This window comes from Rhipicephalus microplus, chromosome 3 (genome assembly GCF_043290135.1).
Source record: "Rhipicephalus microplus isolate Deutch F79 chromosome 3, USDA_Rmic, whole genome shotgun sequence".
NCBI lineage: Eukaryota > Metazoa > Arthropoda > Arachnida > Ixodida > Ixodidae > Rhipicephalus > Rhipicephalus microplus.
In genome coordinates, this window is record NC_134702.1 from 57099979 (window position 1) to 57116343 (window position 16365).

Below are 16365 nucleotides of genomic sequence, written 5' to 3' on the forward strand. Positions count from 1 at the left end.
AATCAAAATTAAAAATGGGCAGAAGTGCATAAAGCATGCATTCTCAAATCATGACAGGGAATCAGCCACTGTTCCTCAAATGAAAAGTATGCAAACCTCTACGTACCACCAGATCAACAAGTAATCTGGGCTTAGAGCCTAACAGGGAAACTTAATAAAAATTAGAGAAATACTGAACAAAAATTGGAAAACTGACTAAAATTCGTGATTATAACCAGAAGATGTGACTGTTCTGATAAACAGTTGATTTCCCATATTTTTGAACAGTTGCCTGTATTTTTCATGAATTGTCAACCCGTGGCGTCTGTGTGCGAGTGGAAACCATGCCATCACATTCGCCGAGAAACATGCAGGGCGCACGAGTTCCTGTCCTCTTCTCTCACTCTTTCCCAAAAGCACTGATGCTTTGCCTAGCTACTTGGCCTCGGCGGGGAGAACTGTTTGCAACCGCTGCTGTTCATACCGGTTCTAGGAACCGCAGGGGGAGATGAGCGAGTAGAGGGCCCGCATTGTTAGTGTGCCCATCTCGGGTGGGTATGACGTCACGAAACATCACCTCCTGTAGTGAACGGCGTGGCTGCTGGATGCGGTAGTAGTTTGTTAAAAACGCATTAAATTCATTATTTCCCTGTAGTTTCTGCCTGGAATGAAGGTTGTCCCGATCACTTTGAGGACCCCACTTCCAATTTGATTGAATATCTTGGTGGCCAAAAATTTGTTCAGTATCCCTTTAAGGACCATGTACCATACCATGAAACAGGAAATGGTTGGTAAAACATTAAGCTATTAGAAAACACCAGATTGGGTGAGACAGTCGGGTACTGCAGGTTGAAAGAAATAAACTTGGTGCGGCCATACAAAGAGTAAAACAAACAACTGGGGGCAAGAGAAGCAGAATGAATGCAAAAAAAAAAAGAGGAAAAGCCGAGAAGGCAGGGAATCACCTAGAGCGACAGAATTAGGGAGCTCACAGGGATGAAACTGAATCGGCTTGCTCAAGAAAGGGTAAATTGGAGATAATTTTAGAGCGGTCTTCATTCTGCAGAAGACACAAAAATAGGCTGGGGATGACGACGGTGGCACAGATGCCGTGCTTACATAGCATTACACAGGTTCTAAGATCTATGCTTATGGTGACACGAATAAAAACCATATCATGGCTCGCGATACACAACATCACATCACTGAATGCATCCTTAAGCCAGTTCGGGCTGCATAAAAAATCAACGTGCCCACTCTGGTCAGCTTGGAGTGCCAGTTCATGGCATTTCAAACAGTGGAGATACCGATTCATTGAATCCTATAAAAACAATGCAAAGAGTGGCTGACAGTGATGTAGCCTCCGAGCGGGCTACATTATGGCGGGCTTCTACTGTACTGGGTAACCTATGCATAAATGGTACGTGAAAGTCGTCTTGGACATGGCTGGTTGAAAGGCTTTTCAACAATTCACTTGCAAAAGATATAGCAAACATTTATCACAGATGGCAACTTCACAACTGCAGTTCACAGGGAAAGTAATATACAAACTATGAATTATACTCACAAATTTGCAGATGAAAGCATCCATTCTTTCCTTCACCATTGCCGGAAGGACACAAATAGCAGCAGTGAGCATCACCTCTGAAAAAACCGTGAGTTGCACTGTTTCAAAAAGTACTTAAATGCAAAAGCTACAAGCTGGATTCAAACTGCCATTTTAGCAACTCACTAGAAACATAGAGGCTGTAATGGTGTACATGACTGACTATCTTTTATGGGGTAGTCATGGTAACTACACTCAAACTTAGGAAGTATGCAGGGTCACCCAGCCAAGCGAAATTCACAGTCACGTGCACCACAGACCAGCTGGATACCTAATGTGAAGTGAGAAGGAGTAGACGTGCTTACTTACATCTACATTACTACACAACTAGTTTGTGTATTGCTATGGTGTTTAAGCAGCAGAACCTAATTCCCATTGGGGATAGCACTGCAAGACATAATATAACAAAATTTTTATCGTACCTTTAGAAGATGCAGTTTACATCTTCGTGCTTTCAGATGTGAAAAAAATTTTGGCACGAATTTTAATCCTTGCCATTGCCAAATGTAGAATGCACAGAAATAAATTGAAAACTCAAGAAAAGTATTGGAAAACACAGTGGCACCCATCTTGCCTGCTACGACCCCTTTAAAAAGACTAAAGAAATCACTTTGAACTGTATGTAAGAATGTTAAATTACCTTTTTTTATTAGTGGAGGTAGGCATTTTGTGAAATGGGAGTATTGAATTCATTCATGCAAAAATCCCATTGCAGTTTAGAAATTTTCAAAAACCGACCTCTAGTAATATTTGAGAAGAAATGAAATTCACCCACATTCAGCCGCGATACTAAAACACGGAAGAGCGTCACTGCCCTACTTCGTCAAGAATAAGTGAGCATCATTATATCGACCACCAACCAACTTCGTTGTGTGGGCGTGCAGGCTGTGCTTGCAATTAAACGCACATGGCACACAACAAATACAGAACTTTGCCTCTTCTGTAATCTTTGTTTCCAACATTCTGGTCTTTTGCTTGTGCTCATCTGTGCTTCAGTTTTGGTTCCATCATTGAACAAAACTTATTTTCTTAAATTTTATTTTATTGGTTTGAGCACAGAATGAACTGTATTTCAACCTAGCTTTAGCTGAGAAGTTCAAGCAGTGGTGAATGTATTGCACAAATAGAGGCAGTTTAAGATCTTCAGCAGCTGAGATATTTAAGCAATTTTTATTGCTTCTGTACATGAGCTCTTGAAATAAATTTATCTCTGTAATAGCTACCTGTAATCACGTCGTTGGCACTTAATGCCAGTTTCTAGGAGTGTGACATTGCATTTTCAAAACAAGTGCATATAGTGATAGACTAATCGAACGCATGCTCTGAGTCAACCAATGTAGAACTGTGCAAACAAATCTTGCCTAATACATTCAATTTTACAGCACCCAATTTGCTTGACGTAAAATCGGAAGAATGGCGCTACTGGAAGCTAGATACAAAGAAAGGTGGTAATGTTAGCGTAGAAATGTTTGAAATTACCCTCGGATGCATCTTCAGAGGCATCGACAAGAACAGCATCGAGGTCTTCCAGAAACTTTTGCATGTGACGTTTCTGTCTGGCTATTTTTACTATTTTTCCTGAAGCAGGCCCCAAGAATTCTTCCAGTTTCTCCATTATGGGCACTTTGGTAAGCAACCTGAATTCCAGCTGCACCTATAAAATTTTCATAAGGCATTTTAATGACGGTAAACCCTATAGACTTACTTGCATCTGCGGTACAACATTGCACAAGGTCACAGCACTGCAAAACGTGTAGTCAGGTTCACGATTACAGTAATATGAATAAAAATGCTGAAGATGATGTTAATCAGTTTTATGGGCTCTTGCAATGTGGCAAGACGGTTACTGTTACAAAAACAAAAATGGACAACCACACATTTGTAGCACCAAGCTACAAAAAAACTTTCATGGATTCCTCAACATTTCCATGGACAGAACAAAGCTTTCATCCTAAAAGATACACGAGGATTTCGGTTGAGCTTCGTGCTACAAATGCATAATATCTTTCCCTTTTAAGGAGTTGCAGAAGTGCTCAGATACGTGTGCAGTTAAAAAATATTAGGAAATGAGACTGTGCACCAGGTTATGAAAAAGGCTTTGAAGCATCATTTTCATACCTTGCAACAGTTTTCTGAAATGGGACATACTTTCTAAGTTTTGGATTTGCAGTGCCATCCACAGCACCATGGTGCTATGGATGTGAGATAAACTGCTAGCGAATGCATTTGAGCTGAGTATATTTATGGTTCCTTGGAACATACCAGACATTTGTTATTAGTGTGCTCAACTAACCTTGTTACTGTCTAAATTTTCTTTCTTTCTGCCGGTCTTCTTAATACCAGCTTTTTGTTAATTTTTCAAAAAGGCAAACAAAGCCACTTTCAAATACAGTTGAACCCCTTTATAAGAAATTTGTACTGAGGAGCAACTCTTGTCTTTTTATGCGGTGTTTCTTATAAGCATGGGTATCACTTATGCATTTTCTTATCAACACCTATTTCAATGTAGACACACTGCTGTCTCTTATACCAATTTCTATTTTAAATCAGTGTCTTTTATAAAAAGGTTCGACCTACTCCTACCAAGCACAAAAGGGCAATTTTGAAATAAAATGCGGAGGTTACTATCTGCCAGTTTCACAAGTAAAGTACATAGCAGGACATAATCTTCGTAAGTCCTGCCAAGGAATTCGATGCATTGAAGCAGCAAGTGACGAAATAAGCTGTTTAGCAAACAGATTACTCATTCCTGCCGCTTGGTCAATATAGCTATTGAAAATCTAGATGTTAGTAGCTTGTCGCTATGATGTAATATGAGTGACTATAGCCAAAAGTGCAGAGACAAAGGGATGTACATCAGTGACGCACCACCAGTTGTGTCATAAAACAAGTATACTATAAAATTTTAATATAAGCAAGGACAACTGCAGACTTACTGCAAAACCTTCAAAAATACTTTATGCTGCTCTGTACAGCAAGCCAAATTAACATAAATTATCAAAGCATGCACCTTGCCAATTTTGGCACACATTCGCTTTCCCCTGAATGGGTGTGCTGCATGCACTTTAGTTGTTCTTTTACAGCCTCAAAATGAATCACATAATGCCAATAAAATAGCATAAATTTACCATGTTTCTGTGGATGATGCCACTCTAACCTTCCACAGTTTAATTTGAATTTCCATTTGTCAACTAGATTGTGGCTGAGTGTGGCAATGCATGTACTAGAGAATAGCTTTAAGATGAGCTGGCACAGGAGCCATTTTTTTAGACAACTGCTTTCAAAGTCACTATTGCAGGGCATTCGGCCATCTCCTACAAACCACAATGACACAAAACAATGCCAACAGTGATATGTTGTAGCTACCAAACATTGGCAAATAAGGCGACAATCTCGCAAAGGTATCGTGAAGTAGTGATCACTTTGGCTGCCGTAGCACTAGACTTTCTACGGTATTACACCAGGCACTCGAACAACTGACTGATTGTCATGAGTAAATGCACCAGGCAATGTTGCAAGTTTTATTTGACCCTTTTACTGTCACTAATGTACCAGTAAGTTCATCTTGCATTCACAAATTAGTGCTGAAGCACTAAATTGGCCTATTTGGCATAATCCTAGTGATTCCACGATTTCTTGAATCAATATACAAGACTATCAACAAAAGCACATAGATACTTCTTAGCATGGTTTCCATTATGTTGCCATGGCATGATGAACGTTATTTATAATTTTCCCCCGACATATATTTGACGTTTACTTGAGTTTCCCTCAACATATGTTTGAACACATAACCATAGGCCTGCACATGGAAAGCGGGTCACAGGGGCCAGCCTAGCTCACCTAGTCACCTAAGGGAAGGGGGAGCAAAAAATCTTCCCCATACGTAGACTTAGTAGGGTTGAGGGCCACTGCAACGAACCTTTGGCCCCCTTTATGGGGAACCCTGTAAACGCCTATGCATTCACGTTTCAGTCAACAAAAATGTTATTAGTAAATGACAAATGTGGATTCTGGAACGTGACAACTAAAATAACTATATTTGCTGGAAATGCAAATTACCCCAAACTAAAACGCGACAGGCGACTGAAAAATTCTCCAAACAAATCGGCAGAAAAAGAAGCCCGAATCCTCCTGTTATAAGCAGAACTGGCAACTCTAGATTACAAATCCAAGAGTTGCTCTGCTATCTGCCAAAGGTTTGCAGTTGTTGCTTCGTCTTTTATATTCTCTTTGTGCGACTTCTATATTGCGTCAAGTTCAGAGGCACTCTCCATTGCTTCTTTGATGAACTGAAATATTACTCAAACACTGCTTTCACTCGCTTCATGCTATCAGTAGTAGAAAGGATGTTGTATCCCCTTTCTGCCCCATCTTGACGTCACAACAAGCGATTTCTGTGTTTCGAGCTTCCCTGATATTCCCTAAACAAGCAGACTCTCGGGTTGTGTGTTGGACAGAACCACGCAACAGTAAAAGCAATAAGTGTAAGCAATGAAATAAACCATACAGCTCAGCAATGCTAAATTATTTTCATTTTTCCTGTTTTTTCACATCTTAGGTGTACTTTTTACACTTTAATCAAAAATGTACATTAGGGTTTTACTGCATTCTTGTTCAAGCCATTGTACATATGCATCATGTTAGCATAAAGTGAACAATTCAAACAGTCAGTAAATAACATTTCAATAGTTTATATCAAATAAACTGCAGAATAAAAATTTTGAAAAGCTTGATGAACTAATAAAATACTTAGAACAACTGTACAACAAATAATTGCAAAACAAACATCTCAAGAATGGATGGATGTGGCCGAAACAGCAGAGCATGCTATTTCCCTGGGCACTTTTTAGCCACTTTCGATTCATGAATGCACACTGAAAAACTTACGATGGAGCCGATTAAAAGAGCAGGGTACTTCTTAATGATGTCATCAACAGATGGGCTGTCTTGGGACACCCACTCCCTTCTGCTTGGCAAAGTTCTGCTCATACAGTCCTCAATATAGGCCATGTCGAGCCTGGCCTTTGCAACTTCTTTCGTCATTGCCAAAACGTGACCAGCAATGGTCTCGGCATCTTCTGCGTCAGCCAAGACAGCTGCCTGAAAGCACAGATAAATTTTGTTGGCCAGATGGCAAAGACAAACCTGATGTCTGCAGGGCTGTGCAAAATTTGAAATACGTACACTAGGCCTCTCAGTGCGCCGAGGAGCAGTGCACTCGTCCTCTGTAGGCTTCTTCTTCCGCGGAATTCTTTCTGTGTTCTCCTTTGTTAATGCCTTCATTTTCTTCCTTTCATATTTGGCTTTAAATCTTAGAGCTTCTCGCCATGAATCCTGTAAAGCACGAGAGAGTTACTAAATATGTTATTTAAATAGGTAACTGCAATCATGTGATCATGGATCGCCTCACACACAAAAGTATGACTGGCAACAAGTACAAGGAATGAGTGCCACTGCAGCAGCTGTCATCACAGTTTGGTTGAGTGAGATCACATAATAAAAGTATTTCGGAAAGTTGTTATTGATTCATCCCTTTTCTTTTGAAAATAAACATTGCTCTAATCAATAACTTATAACAGAAAATATGAAAAAAGAAATTTACCTCCCCGGCACTTCTGTTCTGCTTTTGTTTTTATTTTTTCTGACCCCACAAGGGTACTTATTGAGCTTAAAGGGAAACTACACTGAATGTTCTGCTTGTAACTTCATTACTGCAGTTTAAGTGATTAATAATGAGAATAGATGGTGATGATGCCAAGAAAAGTATAGATGATGGTATTAAAAGTAATTGTAATGTAAATGTGACAAAAGAAAAGTGGACGAAAAGATACCTTGCCACTGGCAGGTACCGGCCCAAAGGCCTTTGAATAATGCGTCCGATGCTCTACCACTGAGCCACAGTGGTGGTCATCCCCCCATCCACCTTATGGGTATACTATATGTGTATTTAAACGTGGGAGGGTCAGTCAGTGTTGCCCATTGCCACTACAATGAGTGTGGAACACTCTTCGATCCGTGCCGGTGGCAAGTTATTTTTTCGTTCACTTTTATTAACATTTACATTACAGTTACTTCTGATAGCATTCCCTATACTTTCCTTGGCGTTGTTGTCTGTTAGTTCTTGGAATAATCTGTTTACAAAAAAAATGAGCCCTTAAGTTTACACTTCTTTCCTTCATTTCTGCAGTTTGTAGCTTTGTGTCTGGACATCCCAAAATTGAATCATTAATGCTCAAATGCATTGTATAAATAATGCTAGCATCACTGAATTAGAACAATTTTATGTCAGTTCAAAATGCTCCCCTAAATACCAACAAGCAACCAGTGTCCGAGAAAGAGAGAGTGCGAGATAATGTGCATTTAAGCCATGGTGTTGTTCTCAGTTATAAAAACTGGGCCCCATGTGTGATAAACAATGAAACGATGCCAGTGCTAAATATGTGCCCCCTTCCCCCCAGAAAAATAAAAAGAGCAATCCTGGCCGAAGCAACAACTACCACATTGAGAGCAGCGTGACAAGACAGCGTGGGGAGGTGACAAAAAATAGTCCTTGCCAGATTTCAGTTGGTGTATTGTGCACGCGGGCACTGCATGACATCTTGTGATGTTGACAATACTCGCTTTTCTTTCGAAACATCACATGGAGCTCTGTCTCTGTCATATTAGTGGTGATGTTGCGAGTTGATGCAAACTCAGATGCGCACTCTTGCTTACTTTGAAATTAAATTAAAATATTTTAACGGCAACATTTCTCGCTAATAATCACTAAGAAGTGCTCACGCATGCAGGACTATCGCACACATGCACCTGAGTTTCAAAATTTGGTCTCGGGGGTATTTTAGGCGCATAATTATAACTTCCAACACTATGTCTGCTCTGAAATCGGATTCTAGTGCACAAAATATTTTCAAATAGCTTATGCCAGAACATGATTATTGTGTTAGAGCATATTTAAGGGGAGACGTGGCAATGGGAATCGTAATTTGGTCAAAATGTTCAGTTTTTCAATTATTCTTTTCTGCAATCCTGAGACCATGTGTCACATCATAGTGTGATTTTAGACCCAAATAAGCAGTAAAAGTTGAGAAACAAGCATTTCACTAGTGGGATGTCGTCAAAAAAAGCTATGTGAAAATTGGGCATAGCAAGATGCAAATTTGAAGCTCTCCCTTGGCACAGTGCCACCATATTGGCATCATAAAGAGGACAAATTGGAGCTCTAGATAGCCACAAAGATGCATTTCTCCAATGAAAAATAAAGCCAGTTTCCTTCAGAGTTCCATTCTATCAACTTCTAGCTCCAAAATCTTTGGGCTCCATTTTCTCAGCTTTCAATTTTTTGAGCAGTTGCTGTCAGTCATCCCTATGCCATTTCACAACAAATTAAGCTATAGCCATTCCGTTTTTTGCACTTAGATTCTCAAACATGGGTGAGTGCGGTAAAGCTGTCCATATTTGTGTACACATCATACGGACTTTTCTAATTGGCTTTTTATAAAAGTTGTTGGTAAGACAATATGTCTGGGACATTAAAAAAATTTGTGTGCTTATTTAAATATTAAAAATAAACCAATAGCATTATGGCACAAAATGAAGCCTTGTGAATATCCTTATGCAAAAATTTTGACAAGCTTATGTCTAATTAGCTAATTAATATTGGGATGACAATGAGAGTCTATCAAGTGTTGTAACTCAAGAGGTACATTAGATAGCTCAAAACCGATTCCAGTTATGATATCAGCACAACAAATGACATCTGCATGCCGAATTTCATCCCTTTGGCCTCATAAATAAAGATAATTTTCATTGCCACGTCCCTTAAAAGGGCTGTGACAACAATTTTGAAGTGCAGTTATTTTTTTTTTTGCAATAGCTTTCTGGTGGCCAATTATTCATACCACAGTCCATTGATTGCTGCAGTTCACAACACATAAGTAGTGTGCTTATTGTCAGCTAGTTGCACCTTCAGTTTGAAAGAGCTAAGAGAACGACAAGCCGCCGGATGCAACTAACACCATCTAGCATGTGAAATGGCACACACATAGGTCGGCAAAGATGAAGAGCTCACATACGCTCACTCATGAAATATATTTTGCCCTTGGGACTCGCTCGGACTCAGAGACACCAAAACTCAGACTAGCGCTGTTTATCAGTCTCAGTGAGCCAGTGAGTCCATTTGCATGCAATTGACTTCCTTGAACTTTGTGTCAATGCTGTTTACCACTAATATCTCGTGTGCTCTGTGCCTTACTTGACACCTTTCGATCTCGTTCCTTGAAATATGAAATATTAGCGATCGCAACTCGGTGAGAATATTTTTATTGAAAGAGATGACTCACGTGAAATATTTTTATCGAAAATTTCTAGGAATCCCCACTGCCTGTTGACTTTTCGATAGCTCACACCTCTGATCAATAAATATTGAGCTGGCGTGCAAATGCTGGTGCTTTGAAGTACTATGTGCGAGTATAGGCCTTATGCAAAATCGCTGCCATCTGTCCGCCGTTGTGTGCATAGCAGCTATGTTAGAGGCTCCACATGGCGCAGTACACACAGGCTCACGTGTGTTTACGTAGACGTATCGACGAGAGGCGTGTATTGGCCCATAATCGCAATGGCAACGTATTGCTGCGTCTCTTGCAGCACACATAGAGGAACTCTGAGTGCTGAAGAGAAAAAGGTAAGCCGTAAACTTTGCCCCTTGTTTTTTTTTTTTTTTTCCCCAAGCTGATGGTTTTTTTAGCATGAGCTCCGGCTACTGCTCTCGAAAATACGTGTTTGCATTCTCCTTTCTATGCAAGTAAGACGAGCCATAGCATTTGCATTCGTGTTCCCGAAAATTGTTGCGTGCCAAGGTAAGGCAGTTTTTGTAATGTTCTCGCTAGCAACCATTTACCAAGTGACGGAGAAGCTTATGTTACACGCTGAAGTCACCTTTATGCAATTAACTTCATCACAGCTAATTGCGTGTGCCTATATTTCGTTGATGTGTTTTGTTTATTATGTTTGGGTAACGGCACATGCTCAATTAGAAGCAAGTGCATGCCATCGGTTAGTGGGATGACTTGCGCATGACTGCGTACATTTTTCAAGCATGCGATGTGCTCAGCACATGCAATGAAACGTAGGCACACACAATTAGCTGTGATAAAGTTCGTTGCATGAAGGTGGCTTCTGCATAAGTGTATGAGTCGCCTTAACTTGGTAAACAGCTGCTAGCGGAAACATTGCAAAAACTGCCTTGCTTTGGCATGCAACAATTTATGGGAACACGAATACAAATGCTATTGCACGTCTTACTTGCATAGAAAGGAGAATGCAAACACGTATTTTCGAGAGCAGTAGCCGGAGCTCATGCTAAAAAAACCATCAGCTTGGGGAAAAAAAAAAAAAAAACAAGGGGCAAAGTTTACGGCTTACCTTTTTCTCTTCAGCACTCAGAGTTCCTCTATGTGTGCTGCAAGAGACGCAGCAATACGTTGCCATTGCGATTATGGGCCAATACACGCCTCATGTCGATATGCCTTACATATACATACGTCTATGTAAACAAACCTTCTTTCAAATTTTTTTGGGACATGTGCTAAATGTGCATATATTTACAGCAACCAAAGGAATAAAGCCAGTTGATAGTTTGCGCTCTTTCCGTTTACGCTTTTTTACTTCCTGTGTTTGTTCGATTGTATGTGCAACATTACAAACCACAGACATGCACCAACTCGCCCAGCAAGAAGTTGTTCTTAGTACTGGGATGTTCCTTTTTTCTTTCTGCACTTCACCACTAAATGAAAAGCAGCCACTGTGGTGCGGTGAGCACAGTTTGAATATGTTCTACTTTTTAGTGCTCACTGAAAAACACAGTGCATACACACTAAGCCCTTGTGGTGCCACAGGCACACATATGGGCTGTTGCACCCCATCACCCATAAGCAAGCACAAATTATTGTTTTAGCATATTGCGGGACTTTTTTCCCTATAGCAGGTGTTCTCTCTTCTGTGAAGACATGAACGGCACCATATCAGGAGATCAAAAACGAAGCACTGATGCAAGATAGCTGCTATAGAGCACCTTCATTTAGCGACCAAAAGAGGAAAACTAAGCTGTTCCATGCACCTCAACTTTTTTGTTGAAGGGACACCACCTTTTAAAGATTAAGATGGAAGAAAAACAAGACAAAGCTCACAACACCTAAGCGAAATCACCACAGCCATGTTGTTTGGCATGTTGGCGTTCCTTACACTGCTCCTCATTACTCACTAAACCGAATGACACTGCTTGGTTGTTCCCTTTGTAAACGGAATGACCTGCAGGCTCACAACACATGTTCAACATCACCTGCTGCACCACGACTCAGCTAACTAGAAAAAAAGAATGGTGCAGCACATGCACTTTACATGCTGTCTTGCAGCGCACAAGCATTTTTGGACTGCGAACAATGCTCTTAGTGATAATGCATCGTCACATATGAAGCTCTCCCTTAGTTTCATGGAGGTATTTAATGACCGAAAACGTAGTGGATTCTGACTTCTTGGTAGACTCACTTGATGGTGTGAAGGCAGTGCAGCTTTCTAACATTACCTTTCCTCACATCATGAATACGTATTCATGTAATAAAGTGCCGTTGCTATTTTTTAATTTTTACTTTTTTAATGAAAATGCAATGATTCCAATCAGAAGCAAAGTTAAGCCTGCAGATTTATCATCACACAGGGACCTTGAGGGCGAGCAGCATTTCACTATTGAATGTTGCATCGGCTAATCATGTGTAACTGCCTGTCCCAATTTAGAATAATGGCTTATAGAACAGGAGGAGCCATGTTCAATTCTGAAATTCTTGCAGAAGCTATCTTTTTATTGTCAATGACTGATTTCGCTTCACTGTTGGTCCTTAAAAGCAGGCATTTATTAGACAAGCTTTTCAGTGCAATCAATTCTGCAATAATATGTGAACTCACATAGCCAGTCCCCGCTACATCAGCCAAGTTAGGAAATCTGGTGATCAAAGCCCGTGCTGCCTCTGTGTACAATTTCCCAGGGTACCTAGCAGGAAAAAATATTTACAAAAGCAAGAATGTAAGTTACTCACTAGCAGACCAAAGCTTTATCGAGAGATCGATAAAGAAGAGTATGAGGGCAAGAGCCCCTTTGATATGCAAAGAATAAAAATCGCAACAGTTACAATTGCAATGGCATTGCATTTCTAGAAAATAGGTTGCCTTTAGCCAAGTTTCTTTGTGGGTAATAACTGCAGAAAGTATGGCTAGAACAAAACATCAGAAAGGCATTTTTGGATAAGTAATTGATTGATATCTGACGTTTAACGTCCCAAAATCACCATATGATTATGAGATACGCTGTAGTAAAGGGTTCCCGAAATTTCGACCACCTGGGGTTCTTAACGTGCACCGAAATCTGAGTACACGAGCCTCCTGCATTTTCGCTTCCATCGAAAATGCAGCCGCCGCAGCCGGAATTCCATCCTGCGACCTGCGGGTCAGCAGCCGAGTACCTTAGCCACTAGACCACCATGGCGGGGCATTTTCAGATAAGTAGAAATCCAGTGTATGTACAGTTGACTCCCGATAATTCGAAGTCGCTTAATTGGAATTTTCGGTTAATTAGAAGTCAAGAGGTGTTCCCGTCAGTTTTGTATGCAACACCATAGAAAAAAATGCTCAATAATTCGAAGTTGAAAGCCCACAAGATTGGTTAAATAGAAGTTATTTTTTAATCTAGAGCCTCGAGGCAACCGTTAGTTTCAATAAAATGCGCAATTTTTCAAGTGCCAGAACAACTACCGCACTGCTGTCGTCACCATCGTAGCTGTCCGCAGCGCACTGTTGTGGACATCGTCGTTGTGCGCAGGGCCACAGTGCATGAAGCGGCAAGATTGTTCAGTCAGCACCGGCGTGTCGAACGTCGAGCTATCCCTTTCACTGTCAGTCTTGTTCTCTCGTCTCTGCTTGTGTTTCGTTGACTGTGTCAGCTGCGCGTCGCAAGTTATTTCCTCGTGTTCGGCTGGCCACGACGTTGAATAATGGCAAAACGCGGCTCGTACCGAACACTTGATCTGGCGATGAAAGAAGTCCTGAAAGAAGTAGAGCAGGGAGGCCTTGCCAAGCAAGACATTGCACGGAAGTACGGCATTAAGCCTAACATGCTCTCGAATTTTATAAAAAACAAGCAATCAATAATGGATGCTTTTGCAAATTACAAGTTTAAAATGTCACGGAAGCGAATGCGCACCGGCGCCTACCCGGATTTGGAGAAGGCGCTGCTGATTTGGATCAGAGAGGCACGCAACAACAAACTTCCTCTCAGTGGTGAGGTCATTCCAGCGAAAGCCTCATCTCTTGCGTTAATGTTGGACATCAACGACTTCGCTGCATCGGACGGATGACTGACGCGCTTCAAACAGCGCCATGACCCGATTTTCAAGAGCGTGTGTGGAGAGAAGGCGTCAGTCGACCAGGAAACATTTGCAGCATGGAAAGCAGAGAATCTTCGCGGGTACCTTGAGGAGTATCAGCCGGAAGACATCTTTATCGCAGACGAGACTGTGCTTTTTTATCGGTTGCTACCAGACAAGACTGACGTTTAAAGACGACGACTGTGCTGGCGATAAACGTAGTAAGGAAAGGGTGTCTGTTATGATTGCCGCAAACATGACTGGCACTGAACGATGTCGCCTTCTTGTGATCGGGAAGGCCGCTAAGCCTAGGTGCTTTAAAGGCGTCAGGACCCTTCCTGTCGACTATGCTTCTAACAGAAAGACGTGGATGACGTCCGACATTTTCAGGGACTGGATAAGGAAACTGGATCGGAAGTTCGCATCATCGAACTGCAAGGTGTTGTTCCTTGTCGACCAATGCAGTGCCCACATGGACGTACCAGCCTTGAGTGCCATCCATCTTGCGTACTTGCCCGCAAACATGACATCTGTGTTGCAGCCCATGGACCAGGGCATAATCAAAAATGTGAATGTCCTGTACAGGAAGCATCTCATCGAGCGCATGATTCTGTGCATGGATAAGTCCTCGCAATACGAGGCGAGTTTAATTAGTGCCATCCACATGCTAGCGCGAGCGTGGGGCTGCGTGAAGAATGAGACCATCGCCAACTGCTTCAGGGCCTGTGGTTTCGTGGCAAATTCTTCGGGAGAGGCTTCTTGTCCGCCGGTGGAAATGCGAAGCGAGCTTGACGACAGCATTGTTGACGCCGCTCTCGGTGACAGCAGCTTTGACGTCGTCCTCGGTGACCCCTGCTTTGAAGATTATGTCGCCGTGGACAGCACAGTCAAAACGTGCGGTGCACTGACGGACAGCGAGATTGTGCAGATTGTTCGGCCCCACGAAAGCGTTCATCAAAGCGACGACGAAGATGACATTGAAAGCAAGCCACAACCGAAGGCTGCCGATGTAGCTGCGGGCCTCGCTCTCGCGCAGCGGTTTTTCACTTGGGAGAACAACGCTAAAGAAGCACTTGGGCACATCTACGCCTTCCAAAACCTGCTTTCCACTGCTAGATTCGGCAAACAGAAGCAGACGAAGATGACCGACTACTTTTCGTAAAGAACTGCCGGCTTTGAACCTAATAAAGATGCCATGTTTTTGTGATTTCTGCCTAATTGGAAGTTCGTTTAATTCGAAGTTTTTTGCGGTTCTCGGGAACTTCGTATTAACAAGAGTCGACTGTACCAACAATGCAACAGGCATTGAAAGGCATCATAGAAGCATCTATATTGTTCGTATACCTGTTGTTGGGTCTTATACAAAGTTTTCAAGAGTCATCACAGTTTTCTGTGCTGGCTACCACAAGCAGGCTGAAACCATGATCTTTTAGCTCATTAAAGAATGTCAGTACAGATATGGAGGGGGCACTGGCACTACTTTGATGCCACTGTTTTCTACTCCTTGCATTTGAGCGAGACTTTATGCAGCATTCCAACCAGCTGGTACCTTGAAGATAGTGACCACAATGATGTAAACAAAAACAATATATATTTAATCACGGGAGGAAACAAGTGGGCATTGTGACTACTCCATGGTTTGTCACCAAGGGGTCATGCTTCATTGAAGCTTCCTTCAGCTGCACAGATGGCACTATGACATGTCAGATATTTTTTCTAGCATTTGAGTGCTTTTTCTGCAATTTTTTTTGTTTATTCACCATGGATGTCCCCCCCCCCTTTTTTTTTAACCCACGAGAGCGGGTAAAAGATGAATGTGAAGAAAAGTTTCAAAGCACTTTCAAACAGGATATTGCACAGTATCTACGTAAATATTACTCACATGTCGTATAAGTACAAGTCATGGTGAAGCCACTGTAGTACTCGAGAGCGACCTACGAAGTACTGCCCTGGCTGGTGGCATTTTACCATCCAGGCAATGTCTGGTGGTACATCTGGGAGGCAGTATGCACCGGTCCGTGCTGGCTGTGACGGCTGTGCAGACTCTTCCAGAACATCTGCTATCCTGTAATAGCAACACAGAAACTGCATTTTGTCAAGCTGTTATGAAAAACCACCTCACCCTTTTTTTGTTACAACTACCAAGCTAAGAGGCTTATCCAATTGAGAGGTCTGTTTTAAATGAAAACTTTAGCCACCGTTTTTCTCAAAGCAGTGTGCAACAAGCAGCTTGTAAGTGTATTGCTAAAGATGCAAAACTACTCACCGGACTTGGCTGGTCAGTCGGACTTTTATTCTCGATTTATTTTCGATCACGTCCACTTCTGTAATGTCGACAAAAACGTCGAAGTCTTCGTCGAAACGCTG

General features: G+C 41.7%; 1 protein-coding gene across 2 annotated transcripts in view; it reads right to left on the reverse strand.

Moving 5' to 3' along the window:
- Positions 1–1441: 1441 nt before the first annotated feature.
- The window catches only part of LOC142803741 (uncharacterized), a 33191-nt gene continuing 18267 nt past the window's right edge, over positions 1442–16365 (reverse strand). Inside the window, exons 2-8 of one of the 2 annotated variants that reach the window (XM_075889601.1) lie at positions 16265–16362; positions 15881–16063; positions 12545–12629; positions 6773–6922; positions 6476–6688; positions 3065–3239; positions 1442–1623 (exon numbers count right to left, since the gene is read on the reverse strand). In XM_075889601.1, coding sequence (XP_075745716.1) covers positions 1442–1623; positions 3065–3239; positions 6476–6688; positions 6773–6922; positions 12545–12629; positions 15881–16063; positions 16265–16362 — 1086 coding nt within the window. Of the gene's footprint in view, positions 1624–3064; positions 3240–6475; positions 6923–12544; positions 12630–15880; positions 16064–16264; positions 16363–16365 lie in introns of both variants that reach the window. The other variant, XM_075889600.1, reaches the window with a different exon arrangement.